The sequence below is a fragment of the Zootoca vivipara genome, chromosome 4, assembly GCF_963506605.1.
Source record: "Zootoca vivipara chromosome 4, rZooViv1.1, whole genome shotgun sequence".
In the NCBI taxonomy this organism is placed as follows: Eukaryota; Metazoa; Chordata; class Lepidosauria; order Squamata; family Lacertidae; genus Zootoca; species Zootoca vivipara.
The window spans coordinates 72,431,062-72,456,675 of record NC_083279.1 but is presented as its reverse complement, the minus strand read 5'-3'; the positions used below and the strand labels follow the sequence as shown (position 1 = coordinate 72,456,675).

The following is a 25,614-nucleotide window of genomic DNA, read 5'->3' as shown; positions in this document are numbered from 1 at the left end:
TGTGGAGGCTGTATGATGTCCACTGTTCATTGAGCATTCACACCCTGATTTGTTTCTGCCAAGGTTATATGGCTTTCCACCAATCTAATGCCATCCCACATTTTCCCATAACTTTCCTTACAGCAAAAAGTCTATTTTGTGTTGTTTTTGAAAGTGGGTATGTTGTGTCTGAGAGTCAGAACACTTTAATCCACTTTAACTTCACAAACCTCAATTTGTCAGTATTTAAATGAATACTGGCAGTATGGAGGGATCCATAGAGCAGCAACTCACCTGAAATGTGGGGGGAAGTGTATTGTGTAGGCAGTCTGCATATGTTGCATGGTTAGTGCAGCAGAGGATGGCTTTAAAATTGTAAGCCACGCTTCCAAAATAGCAAGCTGGCATTAAAGAATAGTAATTCATTTAGAAGCATTTTAAAATAAGCCTTCTGTTTCTAAAACCTGACGACTATTTTAAATTTTAGGAGCTTGAGGTACAGAAAAAAAACACCAAGATGGCAAAACCTGTGATTTCATAAATACAATGTTGGCAGCCCTGAGAAAATTCACTACTGTGGTACCTCATGTTGTGAACAGGATCTGTTCCAGTGGCCCATTCACAACATGAAAAGGCCGCAACATGAAGCGCCGCATCTGCGCACGTACGTGACGCAATGTGGCGCTTCTGCACATGTGCAAAGTGTGATTTAGCGCTTCTGCACATGCGTGCAGGTTACAGACACGCCAAACCCGGAAGTAACCCATTCCAGGACTTCCGGGTTCGGTGCGTCCATAACCTGAAAAGACGCAACATGAAGCAGACGTATCATGAGGTATGACTGTATTGATCTAACTTCTTTGGACAAAAAAAGAGAGAAAGCCCTCATTACATGTATTCCCCAGAGTCATTTCTGTCATATATTGGAAGAAGGGAACACTCTGTTCTTCTTTCATGGGCCCAAACCTCCTCCAAGGATTCTCTTCTCAAAATGACTTGTACTAGTTGCCCAAAGGACTGTATTCAGGCTTGTTAACCTCACTCTCCAATCCACATTATCAAAACTAAAATCTTCATAATATTTCTACCTCTTTTTCATGAAATACGTAGATCCATGACATACTATCTAAGATTCCCAGTTCAGGATAGGATGCAGTCATTATTTTGGAATCATTCTCTCCACCACACCCTCTACTGTTGTGTGTCTTCCTTCAACAGTTCCCTTTACTGAAATGCAGCAATCATTTCCCATCTGTTCTTCCACTGTCTTCCTGGATTACAGTAAGAAGGTACGGGACACTGGAGCATCTCTGCTTCTGATGGGTAATTCAGGTTAATACAGGGCTGATAGGGGGAAGAATTAATGGTGTTTCAGCAACAAGGACAACCAGAGGAACTACCAGAGCCATCTTCCCCCATTGATCCCATAGCAGGTACCACACCAACAACAAAGGAGTCTGGGTTGGCATCATTCCTCCTATGGAAGAGAAGAACACCTTCATCTCCTCCCTCTAGGAGGAAGATACAGCAGAAATGCACTAACAAATAGATGCTCTTTTACCAGCCTCACATAAGTGATTCACTTATTCTGTGCGGCCACAATCAACCACTCTTTGTAACTGGAGGACCTACATTCAAGTGTGTGGTGGATCCAATCGTTTGGTTTTATGAAGCATAAAGTGATGGGAGGAAGGGCACGTGACTTGAAATGGGTAAATGAAAAATGTGGAGGCGTCAAACACCTTGGAAGAGAACTGATCATAAATGATAGGTTTCATAATCCTGTAAAGAAGTAAGAGATACTGAACAACAAGATTTGGGGAGAAAAAAATCTTAGGGACCAAAGTCCCCTGGCCAGGGGGGCGGGGCGCGGCGGGGCGGAGTTCCCCTGAAATAAATGGAGCAGACATTTATAAGAATCGGTTTGGGCATTGCAAGAGAAGCTTGGCTTCTGTAAGCAAGCAAACCCTGTGCTTCTGATGCAATATCCAAAACAAATTCTCAGAGGACCTGAGGCCTCCTGCTCATCCAACCATGGAACAAGGGCAGCTCGTAAGGAATTTCGGCCCTTTTTGTGAGTCTCTTTCTAATTTTGTGAAGATTCCTAGGTTCAGATGAACAATGAAGCAGGACCAGTGGTTGAGAATATGCCTTGTACGCAGAGGGTCCAATGTTCAACCACTGCAGTTTCAAGACAGTGACTACAAAAATCAGGGTACACAATGCCAGGCAAGATAAACAAGGAGTTGTAATACGATCTAAGGCAGCTCCCTATGTAATTAATGACTAGGGGGTGGGGGAATGGAATTGTCACGTGCAAAATGTACCTCCCCCCCCCCCCCCCGGTTATCCAGGCTGATTGCTAATTGCGTAGCAGGATTCACATAGGGATAATCCCCTTTTCTACCGGTAGTTGGTAGGTCTATCCCCCTTGAGAAACAGAGACAATCTAGGATTCCTACGTTGTAAAACTTGGGGAGTGGGGGCAACTAGCCACCTTGTTCTCATTTTCATTATTTTATTAATTTAAAAAGTATGTACACACACATAATCAAATACATGCAGTGGCTCAGGGATACAAATACTAATTAAAGCAACTACAAAAATTTTCAGCCTTATCCAAAGGACCCCCTGTTTTGTAGGAAAGAACGAAAGGGATCATGTTATAAAAATCAAAGATGACTGATATCTAATAGCTGAGAATGAAGTACAGAGGGAAAAGATTTGACAACTGTATCTACTAAAATAGCGAACCATGGGCACAGGAGGCAGGAAAAAACCTTTCACGCTTCCTGAGGTGTGGAAGCAATTTAGCACCAAGGACAGTTGTGCTTAACCCAGCTAAATAGTGTGAAGGCACCAGGATAGAAGACGCCGGCTTCCGCCTCCTCCACCCTGCAGCTCTCTTAGCAGGATTCTTTTACACCAGGACAGATGTTGTTACTATGGTCAGAGCATCCACAAGTGATGAAAAACAGCAGTTTTCCTGATCCTATCCCCCAAAGGTACAAGAACCAGTTGCATCTGTAGGAGATGGAACTTTTATTTCTGCCTCCAATAGTTTACAGCAGGCATAGGCAAACTTGGCCCTCCAGATGTTTTGGGACTACAACTCCCATCATCCCTAGCTAACAAGACCAGTGGTCAGGGATGATGGGAACTGTAGTCCCGAAACATCTGGAGGGCCGAGTTTGGGGATGCCTGGTTTACAGCCTTGGTTAAGCAGTTCCAACAAAGGGAGCTAATCAAAAAGCTGAAGAACATCAAACAACCTAAAGCCCTAAATGGCCTCGGTCCGGTATACCTGAAGGAGCGTCTCCACCCCCATCATTCTGCCCGGACACTGAGGTCCAGCTCCGAGGGCCTTCTGGCGGTTCCCTCATTACGAGAAGCCAAGTTACAGGGAACCAGGCAGAGGGCCTTCTCGGTAGTGGCACCCACCCTGTGGAATCCCCTCCCACTAGAATTCAAAGAGAATAATTACCAGACCTTTAGAAGGCATCTCAAGGCAGCCCTGTTTAGGGAAGCTTTTAATGTTTGATGGATTTTTGTATTTTAGAATTTCTGTTTTTTTGGAAGCCGCCCAGAGTGGCTGGGGGAACCCGGCCAGATGGGCGGGGTATAAATAATAAATTATTATTATTATTATATAACCTACCATATTTAATAAATCAGGTAGACGAAGCCTTCTGAGAGGAAGAGGAAAGGGGCGCATGTTACAAGTTTATACCAGATGTGCCCAGAGAAATGATGCTTGGGTACCAGTTCTTCTTGGGATGCTTGAACATTGAACTTTGCTTTATACGGGTGGAGCATAAGCTACCGGTACTGCTGCTGATGGCGACGTTCACTCCATCCACTGGACAGAAGGGTGCCAAGTTCAACAAAGTATCCTCCCTGCTCCTGTTTTGCTTGTGCTCTGTTTGTGGTGGTGGTGTTTTTAATTTGTGTCACTGGAAATAGGAGCAATTAACATTCTGAGGTGGTGTTTACGGGTTCGTTAAACCAAACAAACATCCCAAGCAATTAGAGGAAAGGGGAGGCAGATGAATTCCCAACGGCTGGGGAAGCAGCTAGCTTGGCGGATGGGTTCGAGCTGTGCAGTTGGATCTTCGTTCCCGACACCTGGCAGCAACCACAAGCTGAAAGGAAGTTCCACCCTTCCAGCACAAACATAAGCAACAGGTGCCCCCCCCCTGCCTGCAAAAGCCACCCAGGACTGACTGGGATTGAGAAGTCAATGAGAAAGATGGGAGGGAAATGGTTGAAGTAAAGAATATGTGCTACAAGACCTTGAGGAGAAGAAAGGAAGGAAGAGCAAGAGAAAAAGGCAAAACGGTACAGACAATGACAAAGAAAAAGCACCAAAGGGGTGATGCAGGAGGGTTGCACACAGACAAGCGATACTGAAGCAGGAAATTGGAGGCAAACCTGTCCAAGCTTGATACAAGGGCCTTTTTTCCTAGCAAACCATGCAGCTTTGCAGCGATTCCTACACACCAGCTGTGTTAGTCCCAGGACTGCCATGGTCCCAGGCACCTCCACATCTGCATTTCCCCCGGACCGGCACAGCTTTCCTTTACAGCGTGGCTGGCGGCAGCATGTCTCTGTGGAATTAGTCCTGTCAGGGAAGATATTGATTTGGATGCTGATGTGTTAATACGTGGCTGCTTTCAGCAAAGCTTCCTTCCTTCCTCCATCCCAGACAATAGACTAGAGGACTAACCTGCCACTAATCACACAGGAGGTGTGTCTATGGCCAGACGTGCTATGCAAGGGGATGAGGCAGCCTGCGGAGAACACGGAGCTTCTACTGTGCTCCTTACATGTTCTAAGCTATCCCAAGATGCTTTTAGAACCACAGCATTGGTGACTAGAGATATGGACATTCTTTATGTGCACAGTAGCTATCAACTCAGACACGGCCTCAAAATATTTGCACGTTAACTGAGAAGTCAGAGCAAAGATGCAGAATACAATACTGATTACAATATTGCTTTTTTTGTGGGCTCAGAAAAGCAATTGGTTTCTTGTCCAGCCTATCAGAAATTTGTTTTTGACCTATGTTACAGTCATAGTATGTGTTGTCGACAAGATATAATAGAAAAGGAATTTATTTAATTATTTAAAATAATTTGTTTTTGACCTTTGTGGGGATATATTCTAAACAGTTTCATTTGTCTTCTATCAGACTAGCAACTTCCCAAGTTGTCTAGTGCTGGAATTGAATAAACTTGGTCTAGGTCTTTAAGCATAACTGCCTGACTGCTAAAATGTTGAAAAATATACAGGGCCCAATATATGCCCCCCCAAAGTACGTACACACAGAGAGAGGGGGGGAGAGAGAGGGAGAGAGAGAGAAACCCCAAATACTTCTCTTGAGGGTACTTAGCTGGCTTCAAGTGTATTGAAATGAGTCCATGTTTACATTCTGAGCATGTTTGACTGAATCAAGGCTTCTGAATTCCATGGGAAGGGAGAGAACAGTAGAGCATGAGTAATAATGTAGTTGGAAATGTCAATTAGGACACAGGTAGCTCCTGCTCAGGTTCCAGCACAAAGAAAAGCCCGAGGGCACTTCTGACAGAGAAACTGCCAGGGGGGAGCAAAGCACTGTACATGTTCCATTACCAGCTGCCCCAGGGCCACATTACAGGTAAGCAGAAACTGTGAGCAAATGCAACTAATGCTGGCATGGATAAAGTTAAGAAGCACAGCGGTCTGGAGGGAAGGGCTTTCCCCCAGGAAAATGGTCCAAGAGCTGTTCTTGTGTTTTGTTTTGTTTTGCAAGATCCCTGAACCAGCAGATTCCAGAAAAGTGCAGCCCCTCACTTTGTGATGGTATGCAAGGGTATTAGAACAAGGACAAGTCTCTCTCGTGCGGCTGTAACTTTCTTGGGAAAACCTTCCACACGAAGTCCTCCCATCACTGCAAAGTGCTTTGAAGCAGAGGTAGCATGAAGGGAATGTGTGTGCTTAACTCTTCCCCTGATAGTCGCCCTCCTCCAAGTGACTTTTCTTCTGCTGTTGTTGTTGTAGGCCCTTGTTTACTTCACAAATGCTGGTCTGGAACTATAAAGTGCTAAAAGCAGCTGGGGTGGATTATCTGGGTAATTCTCCTTTTCTCTGTATCTTCTGTAAACCTCGTATAGACTGAAAAGATGTTTCTTTAAGCAGTAACCACAGTAGAAGAAAACAGCATAGATAGGTAGCATAGTTTGCAGATGACATCAAGTATTTAGAATGATGTGTATACCTAAGTGGACTGAAGAGAAAAAGATCTCTTCAGACTGCGTGAATGAGCAACAAAATTATACATGGAATTTGTCAGGGGGAAAGGCCAAACTAGGTGCAACTTTAATTGTATGGATGCAGTTAACACGCACATTTTTGTTTCCCTGTCACAGACTTGACAAAATTGGCTTTCCAAGCATTTCAAGCAGCAATGTTCCCTAGGGAGGCTTCCCCTTGAAATGCTTCTCTGAAGCTGCTTTTTGTGGTTTTAGTTCAGAATGTGGCAGGAAACGAATAAGTTCTCTACCCTCCTGTATGGTCCTGAAGCTGCTCTGGGGCCCCCGCAGCTGCTATTTATGTAATTAACACGTGTGTGCTAGTTGCGTTCTCACAATGGCATATTTAGTTTGATCCCCAGCATAAAGTGACCAAGATTGAGGCAAAAGCAAAAAAGAAAATAGGCTAATCAGGAAAGGGACACTGGTGGCAGCACCATCACATTGACTCCAGAGGTCAAATTCAGTGTAGATCTATATCCTTGTGCAAGAGGAATAACTTCCCTCCTCTCCCAGCTCATGCCCTAAATCTGTCCTCTGGGTTCCCTCAACCCTCCAGAGCAGATTTGGGAATGGTACGGGGCGTATGCAGGCAGAAGAGAAGAGGGAAGCCCTGCTGTGCAAGCAGAAGTCATTCTGCTCACCCAACTGTTTAGTTCAATACCACCCATGTCTAGCATTGGGAAGGGGGGCACATGTTAGAGTATATTAGGAGGAAAACACAACGGCAATTATTCAGGATAGACAAAAGGAAGCATTTCTTCACACATAGATGAAACCTTGGAATTCAAGCCATAGGATGCAGAGATGGCCACCAACATGGTTTTAAAAGGGTGTTTGACGTATTCATGGAGAAGGCTATCGATGGCCATGTATTGCCTCCAGTATCCCAGTGACCTATTGAAAAGTGCCCCAGGCCCACTTTATCATATAGCTTCATGTTGCCATATTTCTCGCTGGGATTTATGTGTCAGTCTGATTATGCTCCCTCCCCTTAATTTGTCTTCACAGATCCTATTTTGATCATCGAAGCCATATTTGCTCTACAGAAATGAATGAACAATCACCCCAGCAGAAGGAGCTAATGATACACAGGATGCTTACAGCAAGGATAATTAGGCATGTTGCTAACTTGTTCGGAATAAACATGTGTGCGGCAGAGCAAACCACACACACACAAAAAGGGAACAGGAAGTGATGAGCATAAGGCCAGAGCAGAAAGAAAGTGGCAAACATTTAGAAGCAGATATGTTAAATTGTAGTCATAATGGAAGGAAATGTCTTTAAGCCTACTGGACCAGTTTTGGACCAATCCTGCATTTGGATGAAAGTCTGCCCAAAGGGGCACCAGGAATGTAATTTCAAAAAACAGCAGAGAAGGCAAAACCTGTCTCTATTCAAGGTTTCTCTTGGCAGAGGAGAAAGCTGTGTTTCTCTCCAAATCTGTCTATACTAGCATAACTCAGCAAGATATGAGCCCTTTTCCTAGAGTCTGGGATCGGGTAGGGGGAACCTTTGGCCCTTTGGTTGTTGCTAAACTACTGACCGTTGCTGATCATCGTTCCTGATCTAGAAGGTTATTCCAACAGATTTCAAAGAATGCATAGGAGGAGTCACATCATGGCTCCACCCCAAACCATGCAAATGAAGAAGATTACAACAAAGAAGACTAAGCCTCTGTCTTTGTGTTGGGGGAACCTGAAAGCACAGGGTTCTTGGTCATGCAAAAAAAGCCCTCTGCACATATAACAGTGCATGCAGGCCTCTATGTAGTGATAGTAAACATATGTAGGTCAGGAACGGAGGCTGGCATGCAGTTAACCCCCACCCACCCACCATGCACATTCTAGGACTAGGGAGATTGTGATGTCCTCTAGATATTTTGGACTACATCTCCCATCATTCCTAACCATTGGCCATGCTGGCTTGGGCCAATGGGTGTTGTAGTTCACAGAATCTGGAAGACACCACATTAGCTACTGCTATTCTGCTAGAATGAAGATCTGAATATAGTGACTGTGACTGCAGCCTCCTTAATAATTAAATTAGCATCTATTCAGTGGGGAATGTTTCCTATGGAAATTGTAAAAAAAATAGACACAGAATAATCTGTGACACATGCAATTCTTCACTTTTTATTCTGATTCTAGAATACTGAGGAGTTTCTATTTGAACGCCTGTTCAGTTGTCATATGTTCCATGCATCCACACAATTTGATGTTCCAAAGAACTGTAACTCACATCAGCAATATTGTGTCCAGTACTGTGGACACCACTCCTTTCTTGGTGTTCTTACTCTTTGTATATGATCTGTGCCCAGTCACTACATTTAAAAGATAGGGTAGTTATCCAATGCAAATTGCTGACATTGATAGGCATGCAGGTACAGGTACAATGGACAGTACCACTAAGTCAAAACATAGTATCAGAGGCCATTGTCAACATTTCGGTCTGTTACAATTTCTTGTCATAAATTTGGCAATACAGTATATGTTTCTGAGCGGTGAGTAGGCTTTTTAGGTTATCCAGCTGTCTATGTGCCAGCAAAGGTCAGCTCCTTGTGACTTCTTTGCTCTCCCCAGCAGATCACTCTTGACAACAGTTTGTAGTTCCATTGTGAGTTACAACACCCTCAACTGCGAGCTGTAGGCAAAAAGCAGTGGTGTTCTATCTTGTTGCTTGTGCTATTTCTGTTGAAGCAGTTGTATTCTGGGAACTGACCTGGCCCTTGAAATCTGGTACTCAACCGTGTTGCCATGGTATTTAAGAAAGCAGAGATCAAATTGCTCAATTTGTTGTCGCTTACTAGTTTGTATAGTGATTTGAATCTATTAAAAGGCATCATTCTGGAGTAGATGCATTGAAATCCATTCAAATCTCATTCTGCCTTCCACTATTCTCTCACAAATTTAGAAGGGGTCAATATATAAAAACTGGTTTGATTTGCACTCATTTCATCCAAAAACATTTAAGAACATCTAAAAAGATGTTAGAATATTTAAAAGCATAGCTAATAATTTAATTAGAATGTTGCCAAGAATAGCATCTTTTAATCAACAAATGCCTGGCTTAATAGGAATGTTTGAGAACTTCTCCTAAGGGAGATCAACACAGCTCACCAGGGTAGCATTCCACAAGTGGAGAACCACCACCAAGAAAGCCCTGCCACAGGTCAGTGCAAAACAGATAGTAGCCAATGGCAGCACCCAGTAATGTGAAATTGGTAAAGTGGGGGAGAGGGAACCTACAAAGGAGAGAGAGATCATGGCAACGCAAGTACAGTTATTCTGCTCAAACCAACAAGCAACCATCTCCAGCAGATGGCTGTGATCAGTCTCCCTGAGCTTCAGTGGGCCTTCCCAAGATCAGCTCCAGGGAGAAGCTCCAAGGAGAATTGCTTCTATTTCAGTTCCTCTGCTCCTGCTCCAGTACCTGACTCAGGAAAAGAACTACTATAATATCTTCCCCTGGAGGTTGATCTGGGAAACCCATTTCAGGGAGAGACACAAGTGTTCTGCTGTCCCTTCCTAGCCGAGAAGAGGGGTAGAAAGTGGAAACTGTTCGGCTCCTGCAGTGACTGCTTAGAATCATAGAATCATAGAGTTGGAAGAGACCACAAGGGCCATCCAGTCCAACCCCCTGCCAAGCAGGAAACACCATCAAAGCATTCTTGACATATGCCTGTCAAGCCTCTGCTTAAAGACCTCCAAAGAAGGAGACTCCACCACACTCCTTGGTAGCAAATTCCACTGCCGAACAGCTCTTACTGTCAGGAAGTTCTTCCTAATGTTTAGGTGGAATCTTCTTTCTTGAAGTTTGAATCCATTGCTCCATGTCCGCTTCTCTGTAGCAGCAGAAAACAATCTTTCTCCCTCCTCCATATGACATCCTTTCATATATTTGAACATGGCTATCATATCACCCCTTAACCTTCTCTTCTCCAGGCTAAACATGCCCAGCTCCCTAAGCCGTTCCTCATAAAGCATCGTTTCCAGGCCTTTGACCATTTTGGTTGCCCTCTTCTGGACACGTTCCAGCTTGTCAGTATCCTTCTTGAACTATGGTGCCCAGAACTGGACACAGTACTCCAGGTGAGGTCTGAGAAGTTGTACAATGTAGGAACTTGTTTATTCTGCTTCCCTATGTTTGTGTGTGGAAGTTTGGGGCTATGGAAACTGGGATCAGGGTACTTCAAACTCCAAATCTTCCCCCAATCCCAGATACCATAAGATTCGGCAGGCTTCCTCACTGCGAAGAGTTAGGGACCTACTGAATACTTTTCTAGTGCAAACAGGCCTATTGAATTGATTTCCAACTCCCTCAACCATTCCTCATAAGGCTTGGATTTCAGGCCCTTGATCATCTTGGTCACATTCCAGATTGTCAATATCCTCCTTAAATTGTAGCACCCAGAACTGAACACAGTACCCCAGGTGTGGTCTGACCAAGGCAGTATAGAGTGGTACTATTGCTTCCTTTGATCAGGACACTATACTGTTGTTGATTTGGCCTAGAATAGCATTAGCTTTTTTGCAGTAGGAGAGACCTAAATCAAGTGATGATGCCAAAAGGGTAGGTGATGGGCTTCAGTGCAACCATGCACAGGTTGTCAACTGGAGCTTTCTACCTACTAGGAGCTCACTTGGCTTGATCATACGTCAACCAAGGGAATTCCTACACCCTCATCTTTTCCATACCTTTTCCCCAAGACACAAGCAGCAGCCAGAAGAGTGCTGATTAGGTTTAGGAGAGTGAGGTCTAAGGGTAGTTGGAGAGGACTGCAGAAAGGTTAAGTGTCCGGAGCAGCCAGACAGCTCAGAAGGCAAGGGACGTGAGTCAATGGATGTACACTGACAAGAGATTATTTGGTCTGTTATGTGGTCTGACTTCCAAATTGGTTAGGAAGGAGCTATAAATATAAGCAAATAAATATCAATAAATAACAGGGCCATCAACAAACAATAGCAAATTTCTCTATTGGTTATTGCTTCAAATGAAGAGAAGCTAATTTTCCTTTATGAATGCTATAATGTATATTAGTGCCCCTAAATTATCAGCTGATTAGAACAAATAGCATGGTGTAATGGCCTCAGGTTCCATTTGCATTGCTAATTTCGAAATTCAGACAATACAAAATGGGAGTGGAGGGGGATATTAGGTGAGCCAAACAGGACCTATAGTGACATTAACATTTCCATTACAAAATGGAAACTCTGGAACTGTTATGATAAAGGCTGTCTCTACTAAGTCCAATTTGTGTGCCAAGTCAGAGTTGGTAGCAGAATGCCTGACCAGATGGCCCTTTATTCTGATCCAGCAAGACAGCTCTTACATTCTTAGGATGCTACAAATATATAGCAACATTCAGGAAAAGTATGTGGTGCAATCCTCTTAGGGCAATACATTTGTCCTCCCACAAACATCAGTGCCAGAAAGGTGATACCCATTACATTCATAGTGCAGCTTTTGATAGTGGTTCAGATCAACTAGGATATTTTTCACAGTTGGGGGAAAGATTCACTTGGGGGGGGGTGACAGGGTCCTGAAACTAAATCCTGATAAGTTAGAGGCCTTGTGGGTGAATGGTTTACTGTTTGAGATCATAGAGCTGTAGAGTTGGAAGGGACCCTGAGGGTTATCTCATCCAACCTCCTGCAATGTGTATGTCAGTTACCTGTTGTGGACAGGGTTGCACTCCCTGTGAAGAAACAGGTACATAGCTTGGGAGTACTCCTGGATCCATCATTGTCACTGAAGGGTCAAATGGCCTTAATGGTTAGGAGTCCTTTTTACCAGCTTCAGCTTTAGCTGCAGCCATTTCTGGACATGGATACCATGGCTAAAGGAGGCCATGCACTGATAACCTTCCAAAGGATTATTGCAATGCACTTTATGTGGATTATAATGCGATGACAGCCACAAGTATAGACGGATGAAACTCTTGTGTAGAGTTCAAAGGCCATACTGGTGGTCAACTAAGTTCTGCTTAGTAGGTTCACAATCACGTAACCACCTGGCATGATAGTAATGCATGGGATGAGATCTCCAAATCAAATGAGGTGGCGCAGAGTAAATAGACTAGAAGATGAAGGCCAGGGTAACAAAACAAATTAGCAATGGTCTTCTGAATGCTCACACTGTAAGAATAAGAAGAGTCTGCTGGATCAGGCTAGTGGCCCGTCTAATCCATCAGTCTGTTCTCACAGTGACCAAGTAAATGCCCTTAGGAAGCCCAGAAGCAAGATCTGAACACAACAGCATGCATCCCTCTTGCAGTTTCCAGCAGCAGGTATTCAGAAGCATGCTGAGGCAGAATGTATCCATCAGGGTTAGCAGCCATTGATAGCCTTATCCTCCACTAATCTGTCTAATCCAAGTTGGTGGCCATCATTGCCTCTTGTGGAAATGAATACCATACCGGTAGTTCAACTATGCACTGTGTGAATTAACAAAGCAACCTTTGCCAACCAAGTGCTCTCCAGACGTTTTGGACTACAACTTCCATCAGCCCTAACCACCGTAGCAAAGGCTGGAGTAAAGGGGTAATTTAGTGCAGGCATAGGCAAACTCAGCCCTCCAGATGTTTTGGGACTACAACTCCCATGATCCCTAGCTAACAGGGCCAGTGGTCAGGGATGATGAGAATTGTAGTCCCAAAACATCTGGAGGGCCAAGTTTGCCTATGCCTGATTTAGGAAGTTGTATGATGAGAAGAAGAAGCCAGTGCCACTATCACCAGTGCCATATTTCTTAGCTTCCTGTGAGAATCTGCCTGGCTACTATTGTTGGGGAACAGAAATACAGAACCAGAGGGCTCTTTGTTCTTATTTGGCAGGACAGTTCTCATACATTCTGGGATGTGTGCTACAAATTATAATATGATGTTTAGATAAAGCATGTGGTATGGTCCTCCTTCGACGTGTAAGACTTCAACATGTAAGAATGTAAGAGCACATTACTGGCTGCTCAAAACAAAATGCTAGGATAACACAGTAAGTCCTAAGATGAGCAGGAACCAATTCCATTAGAGTATCCATACGCGAATATCCCAAGAGTGGCTTCAAAGTATGCACTGAGCCTGATCAGCCAGCAATCTCATCAGAGGGTCACTTTTGTGCAGCATTAGTGCAGACACAGGTATACCATGGGTATAGAGCAGTATACAAATTCACTACTACTAGTAGTAGTAGCAGTAGTAGAAATTATTATGAAAAGGACTGGAAAAATTTTTAAAAAAACCAGTCTCATAATCTTCATTTAGAGCAACACAACACATGCAGTTCTGGACAATGTTCACCTCCTTTTTCATAATAAACCAAGATGTAGTAACACTGGAAGGGGTCTTTTTAAAAAAAGAAAACAAAAAGAATATAAAATGAAACAGACAGGGCTTCTTAGCTTAGGAGAAAAATGAAGACAGAGAGAGGACAAGGGGTAGGTTTTATAGAAACATGATTGGTGTGAAGAGAGTAAATAAAGGGCAACAATCTCAAAATTAAAAAAGGTCCAAGGCCATTCACAGCAGATGTAAGACAAACAAAAGAAATTACTCCCTCACACAACATATAATTAACCTATGGAACTCATTTTCACAGGACATTATTGCCTTCAGCAGATAAAATAAGCGCACAGAGGATAGGTCAATTGATGGCTATAGCAAGCCATAATATCCAAATTGCAACTTCCATGTTCAGAGACATCACTTCTCTGGCTATCAGATGCTGAGGATTAATGACAGTGGGTGGGTATTGCCATCACGCTGTGCTTGTCAACCATCATGCTGTGCTTATATCTGCCGCTGTCAGCCGAGAGAATGCTGGCCTAGAACACTGGCCTGTCGCAGCATAGCAAGCCCTCATCCTTGACCAGCCTAGCCACCTTAGAGATGACCATTTCAGACTTGCTTGGGAGGCGCAGTCTCTGATAGTTATGGTGCTGCTGACAGATGAAGTGACGTATTTCCTCCAGTTGGAGGGTGTAAATTCATGTAGCTTGCAACACAGGAAACAAAAACCCACAGGCTCCGTGGAAGGTTTGCAGGTGTAATCACATCCATCATTTTTGTATCAAGCAGAAAGAAGATGGGTTGTTCAAAGAAACTGGCCATAAGAGAAACAAAGGCAGAAGTAAAAAGACAGGCCAGATAAAAGAGCTACGGTAAGTCACAAGGTCCACAGCAGGGATTAGCAACCTGGAAACATGAATCACACAGGAGAGGAAAAACAATCGGAAGCAGAACAGATGGGTGTGCAAAAGGAAATGAAGAGCTGCAGGAGACAGTGCTATTAACTTTATTCAAGAAGAACAAAACCTTTATTGCACCAAAGACAGTTAAATCAATATTTTCCCAATGCTGTTTTTCCACAGAAGCAAATGGGTGTGTTTTCCCACAGGGATGCTGCATTACCACGAACAGGAAGGATGGGTCATCTACGTAATGGCAAGAAAGGGGAGAGATGCTGTCTATGAGGCAGAGTCTAACAATGTGGAAATTGCTTTGTAAATTATTAGCAGAAAACTCTAGGGCAGGGAAGAGTACCAATAACTCAGCTGTAGCTCCTATCTTCACGAAAAAGTAAGTGATGCTGCATAGGACAAAGCCTTGCGGCATCAGGTTCCTCACAGGACAGGACATCACTGGGCAAGACAGGCCATCATCCACTCTCACATAGTGACATGAGGATATCACATTTTGGTTTTCATTTGGTTTGGGCAGAAGCACATGGAATTGCAGATCCATAGTAGAACTGACTCGTACTTCCCATGTGCACATGCATCATCGATGGACACTTCATACCACAAAGACTCTGTGGTAACTCTGGCCTGAGTTAATTCCAAAAGCCTCTGTCCATGAGAACAAGATCGATGGCATCAGTCAATCATTTTCAAAGAAATAAAATAAATATGTATAGCACAATATACACACACCACAGGATTATTTTGCTGCAACAACACAAAATAAATAAACAACAACAACAATTTCTACCCAAGAATGCTAAGTAGAACTTAGCTGGATACAACCCAATAATGAGAATTATCATAATCTATCAAAGTCAGATTCCCTTTGTTCAGCAAAAACCATGAACCATCTGTGGCCCAGAGACTTGGGCACCAATCCTACAAATGCAGGAGCTCTTACTTCCAACCCCTTCCTGCTTTCTCATTGAATTTTCTTTTTTAAACTTCCTTCCCACTCAAAGCTCCACCTTTTGGCCATCTCTTCCCCATGAGATCCAGCCAGGACAGCACTTGTCTGGTAATAAGCCATATCCAGTAATTAATGTTTTCACAAATTACCGAGAAGCGAAATTGTGGGCTTTCCCCCCCCCCCTACACAAAAGACTCTTGGTGAAAACATGTGTGACCTTGCATCTAGGAATTCAAAACAGTTATGCAAATGTTATCTAAATTAAAACGCAGAATCCCCATGCGAAGTGTTAGCTCAGCGTCATAGAAAGAGAGATTGGCATGCAGGGAGAAACATGCTCAGCGGAAATCCAGCAGGAGGAAAGGAGAACCAGAATGTGCATCTTTGGGTTGCTAGACATGGGAAAGAAAAGCACAACCACCTTTCTGACTGGATTTTCACTTTTTGAAATATGCCAACCCTAATCTAGATGTCTCAATACTAATGGTTAACAAAATGGTAGGCATAGCTCAGTAATCTCTGTTGATCTGAGTTAAAGCACACTGTAAAAAACAGGACCAATACCAATACCATTTTCCACTCAAGTATCACAAAGTGCAAGAACTCCCTCACCATCTTCACAGTATGAGGCACTGCATTGCTGATTTGCGTGCATTTTAGTCATTTGGGAATTATCAAATCTATCGGCAATGAGTTCCAAAGGTCAGCTATCCACTTCAAGATCTTCACACACAGCAGCAGTGGCATTGGGCCTGCTTCCCCATGAGGCAGTTCCATGCGTCTGATTATGCACATGGGAAGAGCGGGAGCGTATCACATCGCATGAGCCTTTCCCACCTGACCGGTACCTAAACAGGAGGGGAAGTCCATGGGAAAGGGCCCTGACCATGGGGTTGCAACATCCACATGGAGTTAAACAGGCCCTGGGATTGCATCACAGAAAAGGGGCTCTCACACCACTATGCATGAAGCAAGGGGGGGAAATACTTTCTGTAGACCTGCAGCAAATTTCTGTATATGTCAATTTCATTGCTCTAGAATTATGTGAAACTGTTTCCTTCTCCCTTGGTCCAAAACTACACATTATTTTAAACACAGCAATCATTTTCAGATTATAAAATGGAGCTCCATGGGGAGATCCAAATACCTTAAAAGGGAAGGTATGAAATGAATACCTTCCCAACCTCTACTAGTGTGTGGCAGCAATGTGAGAGTCAGTGTGCTATGGTGGTTAGAGTCCTGGACTCTAACCTGGGAGACCAGGGTTCCAATCTCCACTCTGCCATGAAGCTCACTGGGTGACCTTGGGCCAGTTATTCACTCTCAGCGTAACCTACCTCACAGGGTTGTTGTGATGATAAAACAAGGAGAACTATGTGTGCAACCTTGAACTCCTTGGAGGAAAGTATGGATGTAAATGTAATGTGACTTAACTCTTAATAGATATGCATAAGATTAGTCTGCCTATCTCAGCTGGGCCAGAAGCTTTTCCAAACGAATTTGTATTCCTGTGTAAACCCACCCACCTGATTCCACTGACCCATACGCTCCTTTCCTTTCAGCAAACCATGTTTTCGTTTCACCCCAGGCCTCCTTCACATGTGCACAATTGCATAGAGGTTGCTCCGCTGCATTGTTATCCAGTACAACTACAGCTTTTGTATGAATACTATAATCACATGAGAAAGGGCTAGTGGTCAGGTGAGGAAGACCCAGACAATTATTACAGTCCCATCAGGCATGGCGGTGATTTAGAAGTGAAGACCCATGGAATTGGCCCCAATCGTGTTGCTTGGGAAAACACACATTCCACGGCAAGATGAGTCAACAACATGTAGAAATGATTCAATATGATTAGGTACAGGCATACCATTCAATATGGAAGAGTACATTTCCCATGTTTGTTGTTTTTTTTAATTGTGTGAACACTGTTGACTAGTGTGATTCTGAATCTTCCTTTTTTTTAAAAAAAAAATTGTAGCTTTCTAACGTTATTTGCTCTGTTTCTCACCCTAGGTAAAGGGTAAAGGGACCCCTGACCATTAGGTCCAGTCATGACCGACTCTGGGGTTGCGCGCTCATCTCGCATTATTGGCCGAGGGAGCCGGCGTATAGCTTCCAGGTCATGTGGCCAGCATGACAAAGCCGCTTCTGGCAAACCAGAGCAGCACATGGAAACGCCGTTTACCTTCCCGCTGTAGCGGTTCCTATTTATCTACTTGCATTTTGACGTGCTTTCGAACTGCTAGGTTGGCAGGAGCTGGGACCAAGCAACGGGAGCTCACCCCATCACAGGGATTCGAACCGCCAACCTTCTGGTCAGCAAGCCCTAGGCTCAGTGGTTTAACCACAGCGCCTAACTGGATGTTAACTCAGGAAATAGTTCTCATCTTTATCCAACTTTTCTATAAGCAAAAACACAAAGCAAAACACCCTCCTTGCATAGCAGGCTGCTTAAATTCTATTGCCTTTCAAGCACCTTGTCAAGTTCCTCAGTGTGGTTTTTGATACATCTTGTAACACATGAAGCTTTCAGGTCATGCGGAATGTGGCCTATCATCAGACATCCCTGAAAGTCACTCTCTTTAGGTATTAGCAACTGTTTTCATGCTCTGACAAATGTGGTCTCAGGCTGCTTCATCCATTTGCTGTTTGCTGCCTGTGGAAACCCATTCCACAGGGAGTGAGTTAGGCCCCATTCTGGCATGGTTCTCTGTAGCCTCATGGGCCTCACCAAAATTGTTCTTGAGTAGTTGGTCTGCACAATGCAGCAGTAAGATATACATGTACAAGCACTGAATCATATGACACTTTCTGGTTGTGCTATTCCTTTCCACACTAACACCATGCCTTCATTGGAGCCCTTGGTGCAGACATGGGATATAACCAGGTGAGGCAGTAACTCACATGACCCATATGCTGTGACTCTTGCAGACTACAGGCAAGACAACATGGAGTAGTTTTTTTGTGGTGGCAACCACTGGTGTTAACAAAATCCTTTCCCTTTGCATTAAGCCCCCTTCCACTAGAACTCAGTCACTTGGTACCATTGCAAAAAGCAGGCATAACCCTTACTTCTGATTGCTCACTTTCATGGGTAGTTACAAATAGATGGCAGTTCTAAAAACTAGGCCTCTATGGGAGTCAGGCAAGCAAGTTCTATATACAATGCAATGTCCTTTTTAAAACAAAAAACTTTACACCCTGAACTGAAGGTATATGGGCGCATTCAAAATGGGAGTGTCAAAAACTCTCAGTTGACACACAGCAGCAAGGAGGAGCCTGCAGGTTATAAACTCACAGATCTTGGGAGAAACTGAGCCCTTTGATAAGGTATGCCTCTGCGGTGTGCGACAAAACAAAGCTCAGGAGTTGTGCATAAAATCACGCCATGGGGCAGAAAGAGACTACCCAGGCAGCAAACATCCTCTCTGTGTGAGCCACTTGGAACCTGCAGTTTATATGCTCCCTGTGTGACCGAGAAAGTCAATCATTTATAGATACACATATTAAGAACAGAACAAGCAGAGGTTTTGGACCATCCACACCCTTCAGCACAGTGAAAGGCAAACCCTTGAATCAGCAGAGCCATGCCCCCCACAGCATGGGATAACTGTTTTACAGGCTAATCACAGAAAGAGAGGGTCAAAGGTCTTAGTATTTTACAGGCCTAATTTGAAAAAGATAGGCACAGCATAAAAGAGCTTCAGACTAGGGGGTGTATTCTGAATTCATATAATCTGTGGACATTGCCTTTGCAACAGTCGCATCATCTTGCCCTTGCACAGGAAGACAACCTCAGGTTATACATATCACCTAAATGTGGCGTTGACTGGTGGCTGGGGAGAATTCTAAGTTCTGAAAACCTTTCCAACATGGAAAGATGATCTCCATTTGCTCAGCTTAAGAAAGAAAGCCCTACATCATATATCTTCTCTAGAAACAGCTCGAAATCATGACTGTGGGTGTGGTTATGGACAGATGTGCTGGCATAGCCATGTTTCCAAGGTGTTTCTTGGGAAGGGCTTTATTTCCCTTATGAAATATGCTTTTAAAACTCTTATGTCAGATTGTAACTCAATACAATTCAATACAAATTCAAAGAACCACCAACACCCCTTTCGTTCTGAAATGTTGCTATGAATGCTGGTGGGAAAGGATGACATCTTCCACTAACCATCGTGGTTCCCTTTTACTTTATGGAAGAACTGCTTTCAATTAAACCTCTTGGGAAGCTCATCTATGCAATGGGGGATGGGTTACATTAAGTGATTTATGAAAAATCCATTTCTATAATAACCAAGGAGTTCAGAAATTGGAGGGGAGGGGGAGGGAAAGAAGAGGAAGAGAACTGAGACTGAATATTTCCATGCAGATGCTTGATTTATAAGAAATCTTCAAAGACAATAGTCATGGATGGAACATAAGATCCCCATAAGCCTCTAGCCACAAAAAAAAACCTCTCAAGCTAAAATTAAAAGTTTTGAGAAGCCACATGTCATGTCTCTCTGCAAGATAAGCTCAAGCCATGATCTACAGCCAGTGCCAAGTGATATAGTTCTGTGGGCTTTATTTCATGATATTGCTGTAGCTCATTATATGGGGGGGGGAATCAGCTGCAGATGCTTGAGTTTCCCTCCCACAAAGAAGGAAGATGGCTTCACCTCCTCCCTGCCTCAGTATTTAAAGGTACATATCACCCCTTGCAAGTTTGCAACCTCTGCATTATGCAGCATAAGTGAGGTTGTTGCTGTTTTTTTTATATAAAAAAAATGAGACGGATGATACCCTGAAGCAATAAAACCTCCTCTCTGGTGCTTACTCCTCTTTTTCTTTCCATCTTCCCCTGTACCTTTCCGCCTTCCTGGTGTTTTAAAAGGCACTACACTATCCAACACTAATTGCTGAAACAGTTGTCTAACCTTTGATTTCTCTACAGTTGCATTAAACAGTGTCCAGATAGCTAGACAGATCCTAGCTTGTCCATGCTACTCCTGTGGAAGAGGGAAGAAATGCAGTCTCTCCCTTCTTCTTCCACCTCCTCCTTGTACCCCTCCCCTTCCTTTGATTTCATGGGTGTGGCAGGGTTCAAACCTCTCTTTCTCTCAAACACAAGTGTTATTGCATCAGGGAAGCAATGAATAAGGCAAGGATCATCTCACCTACAAGTGGGAAATGCTAGCTCTCATTTAATCACCCATTCCATCCATTACTGAGCACTTTACTCACATAGTATTTGTCTGTTCCAATATATAGTAGAAAAGAGGAGAAGCACAGCCATTGGTTAATGGAACATATAGAAGGCACGTTTCCAAGCACAGAGTACAACATAAACTCTAGGTTTGGGTATATTTTGAAGATAAAATCTTAATCTCCAATTATTCTTCTGCATCACCTTTCAGCATTTTAATGATGGTGGGGTTTTTTAAAGGCATACAGCTGCCAAGGTGCTAAAAATCTAGTTAGTGCCTCTGCAAGGCCAGTTAGGTATAATGTTTCATTCTGTGCATTCCAATTACAGGGACAAACAAACTATAGGCATAGATTTTGAAGGGAGGAGGCTAAAATTTGATTTATGTCCTTCTACATCTATCCTTCTAGAATACCACACACACATTCAAATACACATGATCAATATAGATGCATGGAAACAGATATGTACTTCAGAGTCCACCCACACCCAACTCCCAGCCCCCAAAAAAGGATTCTGCTATTTGTCCTTTTGCAAGCAAAAAAAAATACAGGAAGGGATTCCCCAGGAAGCAAATAAACCTCCCTTAAATTTGGAAACACCCACTTCAGATCACGGTCGTCTGTTATCTGGCTTTCCTTTTCTGAATAGTTGAAAGAAAGACCAGGACGGGGGTCAAGCATGGGAAGAGAGTGGTTCCTTCATTTTCTCCAGGTTTGGTTTCAAGGTATAGGTTTGAACTTCTATGTGTTTTATGAGCATGATCTGTGTGTGCGCGCATGCGGTATAACTCTCAGGGTAGAACAGAGATGCATGTGTGGGTGTGTCTGAATAGAGGTTTGCACCTGTGTGCAGTTATGTCTATGTGTGTATGAATGAGTGGGTATGTGCATGGGTGTGTCTCTTTGTGTCTGCAAAAGTATGTGCACTGAATTGTATATTGATAGGTATATTTAGATGTGTGAGAAAATGCTGGGTGTATGGTTGCATCCATGGAAATGCACTCAGAGGGGTGTGTAAAGGGGTGTGGCTGGTGTCTGAGAGAGTGTCTTTTTCTTTTCTTTTCTTTTTAATCCAGCACAGATTTATGAATGTACATGAAAACTAGGAAACATAAAAACCCACCCACATACATAGAAAAAAGTATAAGAGCATAACCATGAGGTGGGTAGGATATTAGCCATGTGCTCTCCTTTGAAAAGATGGTGACTGTTCCTCTCACAAGCCTATCACTCCCAAAACCTTCAGAGGCTGCTGCAACCTTATTTTAAAATGTGTTGAGCCTCTCCACTCACTGCTGTGTCATTTTTTGCCTTCCTCCGGCTGCCTTTTCATCCCACATATGGCTACTGAATATGCTCTGCTGGCTGACTGCAACATGTTCTATGTCCACTCTGCTTCAGGATTTAGTGAATGTACCACCAACTGGAGTGTGTCTAAAACACACACAGAGACACACACACATTTGGAAATAGATGCTATTGCAAGTGGAGGTTCCCATTCACCAACCCCACCCTAGAGATCTTCCAGACCACCTTTATAACATATATGTTGGCTCAGAAAGGCATGCTGCTTTTCAAAATCCACATACTTCAGTAGTCACAAATAACCATTTCAGTCACCGCAGTTCCCACCCACCCAACACCCTAGATGTTTCATTATGGAACAAGCTGATATACTGGAAGGAAGCTGCCAGATGCAAGTTTTTTTTCCAAACCTACTGAGATTTCTCTTTTAAAACCTATACATATACAAAATCCTTTTTCCAGACATCAAAGACACCAAAATCCTGGTCCAGTTTGAATTAATCAGAAGTTAGACCACATGATGAATAAAATAAATTGCCCTTCACAAAGAAGGATTTGGAGCAGACTGACCAATGACCAGCAGTGGAGTTTAAAAGGTGGGAGGGGGGCAGAAGGCTGTCTGAGGGCGTCTTTACCATTTTTTCATTAATTGCTGGAAACGAGATGCCTTCTCAGCCTTTCCACAAAACCCCACTTGCCCCCCCCAAAAAAAACCTTGTGTGCCAACAAGAAATTAACCAGTTTCCACCTAGTTCACATACTATTCCACCTTCCCCATCCCACCTTAGCTGAGAGCTAACAGAGGCGTGGTCCTCCGTCTCTTTTACCAGCTGGTGCACAGCCGTCCAAGTGTCCCCGGTATGAAAGAGATTGCAGAGGGAACCCCAGCCCACACCCCTAGTCTCTCCTAGCAGCTCATTTGTTTCCCCCACCCCTAAGAAAAATTTTTAAAGGCAATGGGAGGAATGGTAGAGCTATTCTTCTTCAAGTTGCTTACAGAAAAGGAGAAGGAAAACCTACACCCATCTTCCAAGCTCCATTTAATCTCCATCAGAACAATCACAGACAGAAAGCATCCCTGTATCTCTAAGCTAAGATTCACACGGTATTTCGGGAGGGGGGGGGTGTATGAAAGGGAATTGCCTCAACGCTCCCCCTCTCCATTTTTCTCTCTCCTTCCTCCCATCCATATCCACACACCCTCAAAATATCCGAAATAGGCAATCCTACGCCACGTATCTTCCCACGACCCCCCCTCCCCCAGGTGTGTCTAACAAGGATATCCCCCTTATTGCTCCCCAGTTCTGATCATTAGGCAGCCTTTCCCACCCACCCGCCAACTCCACGGGAGGCAGAGAAAGAGAGAAGAGAGAAAACACCCCTCCGTTGCATACATGGAAGGGGTGTGATCTGAGCCTTCCGTGGGAAGATGCTAAAGAATTGCAAAGGAAGCAGTTTCCCATATTTAAAAAGAAAGAATCTTTCTTTCTCTCCTGCACGCGGATCCAACGCACATAGAGAGACATTAAGCCCACAAGTCTTAGGAATTTCTCGGCGGAAAAGAGGTATAAAATCTTCATCTCTACCTGTTTTGTTCTTCTCATACAGCACAGCATGATTGTATTGTCCCCTTTCTTCCTTGTTGTTCCTTCCTTCTCCTCTCTCCTTTTTCCTCCTCTCTCTCTCTCTCTCTCTTATCTCTCCCCCCACCCTCTCCACTCCCTCCCCTCCCTCTTTCTCTCTCCTCGCACACACGCACACCCTCACTCTCTCAAACACGCCAGGGCAGTTAGCAGCAACTGTAAGGTCCACAGCTATTGCTCATCACACATGCTCTCTCGCTCGCTCGCTCGCTCGCTCCCTCCCTCCCTCTTTCCCAGAATTGTTCACTGGCGGCTCTCAGTGACTAGTCACTTTCCCCACCCCCAGCCCCCTACCACCACCACCAACACCACCACTATCAAGGCAGCCACCCCCTCGCAAGTCCTCTGCCAGCCTCATGAATATTTAAACCTATCCAATCTGGACCCAATTACCCGGCGACTTTCCCACTGTACAAAAATTGCGGGGTGGGGGCTGGAGAGAGAGAACATTGCAGACTGCTCAGGGGGTGTGGCAACGTATGGTTGTCAAAAGGCAGATGTGTTTCGTAGTGGGTCATTTAAAAAACTGCAGAACTCATTCACACCGTAGTGGTTAGAGAAAGGAGCAAGCAGGGGGACGCAGAGGTGTGTCTGTGTAAAAGAAAAGTAGTAAGTCAAGGGCTATTGCATGCAGTGTGCTACCAGCATAACGTGATGTGGCATAGTATAGGCTGGAAGACAGCCCTGAGGGTGGGCTGCACCCTTCAGCCACATGCACATATAACAAAAGTACAGGCAGATTTCACAAACACGTTGGCAACCGGGAAGCGACATGCAATTGCACAAACGGCAGAATCACTTATCTTTAAGATGGGTAGAATCCTGTTATGTGCTTACCCGAGGGGTCACTTGCAGGGATTCAGGCACATCTTGACATATTCAGGTTGCACTGTGACAGTGCAGCATAGTGGTTAGAGCAGACATCCCCAAACTTTGGCCCTCCAGATGTTTTGGACTACAAATCCCATCTTCCCCAACCACTGATCCTGTTAGCTAGGGATCATGGGAGTTGTAGGCCAAAACATCTGGAGGGCCGCAGTTTGGGGATGCCTGGGTTAGAGGATTGGGATTAGGTAACCGGGCAACCGGGGTTCAGATCCTTACTTCAGCCATGAAATTCACTTGGGTTACTTTGGGCCATTCACAGTCTCTCAGCCAAATCTACCTCACAGGGGTGTTTTGAGGATAAAATGAAGAGGAAGAGAAGCATTTACACCACCTTGAACTCCTTGGAGGAAAGCGGAATGGAAATGTGAGCTCACTTCCCCCAAATGGGGACTTTTTGTGAGAAGGAAAGTGATGGCAAAATGGGCTAAGCTTTGCTTCGATGCCTCGTTGTGTAGCCTCCCTGCAAACAAGTCCATCACCTGGAAGCATCTTCAATGGGACTTCCTTCTGAGTTGACATGCACTCTAAGACTATAAAGTGGGGGTGGGGAATCTGTGGCTCTTCAGAAGATAAAGAGCTCTGCACATTGAACCCAGCCTAGTAGCTAATTGGCAGCCAATGTAATTCTTTCAGCATCATATGATGGCGATATTCCGCCCTAGTGAGCAGCCAAGCCACCACATTTTGCACTAGCTGCAGCTTCCAGGGCAGCCTCAAAGGCAGCTTCACATAGAGCGCATATATGTATAGGCATGCATGAAAACATTCACATATGCATCATGAATATATTATCATTGGAACGTCCAGAAAAATAATCACAGCACACATTTACATGTGCCTTCTGAGAATCTGAGGCAGGATGACTAACTGCCAAATGTGGAAATTCATGGATCTGAGCCATTTCAGAGTTACTGAAATGAAAACTCAAATAAAATCAATCTCTTCCCCCCCCCAGTTGACATATTTCTTGAACTTTCCTGTTCATCAGGATCTGTCACTGAGATCTTCCCACACAGCCACATGTTTATTATTTTTAACTCTCATGGTCTTTGTTCCAAAGTTGAAACTCAATTAACCAGCCTACCTGTAACCCGATGAAGGGTTATGTACATGAAATGCTCTTGAAATCAATGGACAAGACAACCTTAACAATGTCTTAAGAGTGTGG

At 44.0% G+C, this 25,614-nt stretch overlaps 1 protein-coding gene across 1 annotated transcript in view; it reads right to left on the bottom strand.

The window, feature by feature from the left end:
- The window catches only part of GAP43 (growth associated protein 43), a 55,195-nt gene extending 31,605 nt beyond the window's left edge, over positions 1–23,590 (bottom strand). Inside the window, exon 1 of the mRNA XM_035114577.2 lies at positions 23,502–23,590. Coding sequence (XP_034970468.1) covers positions 23,502–23,531 — 30 coding nt within the window. The 5' untranslated portion in view covers positions 23,532–23,590. The remainder of the gene's footprint in view (positions 1–23,501) is intronic.
- Positions 23,591–25,614: the final 2,024 nt, after the last annotated feature.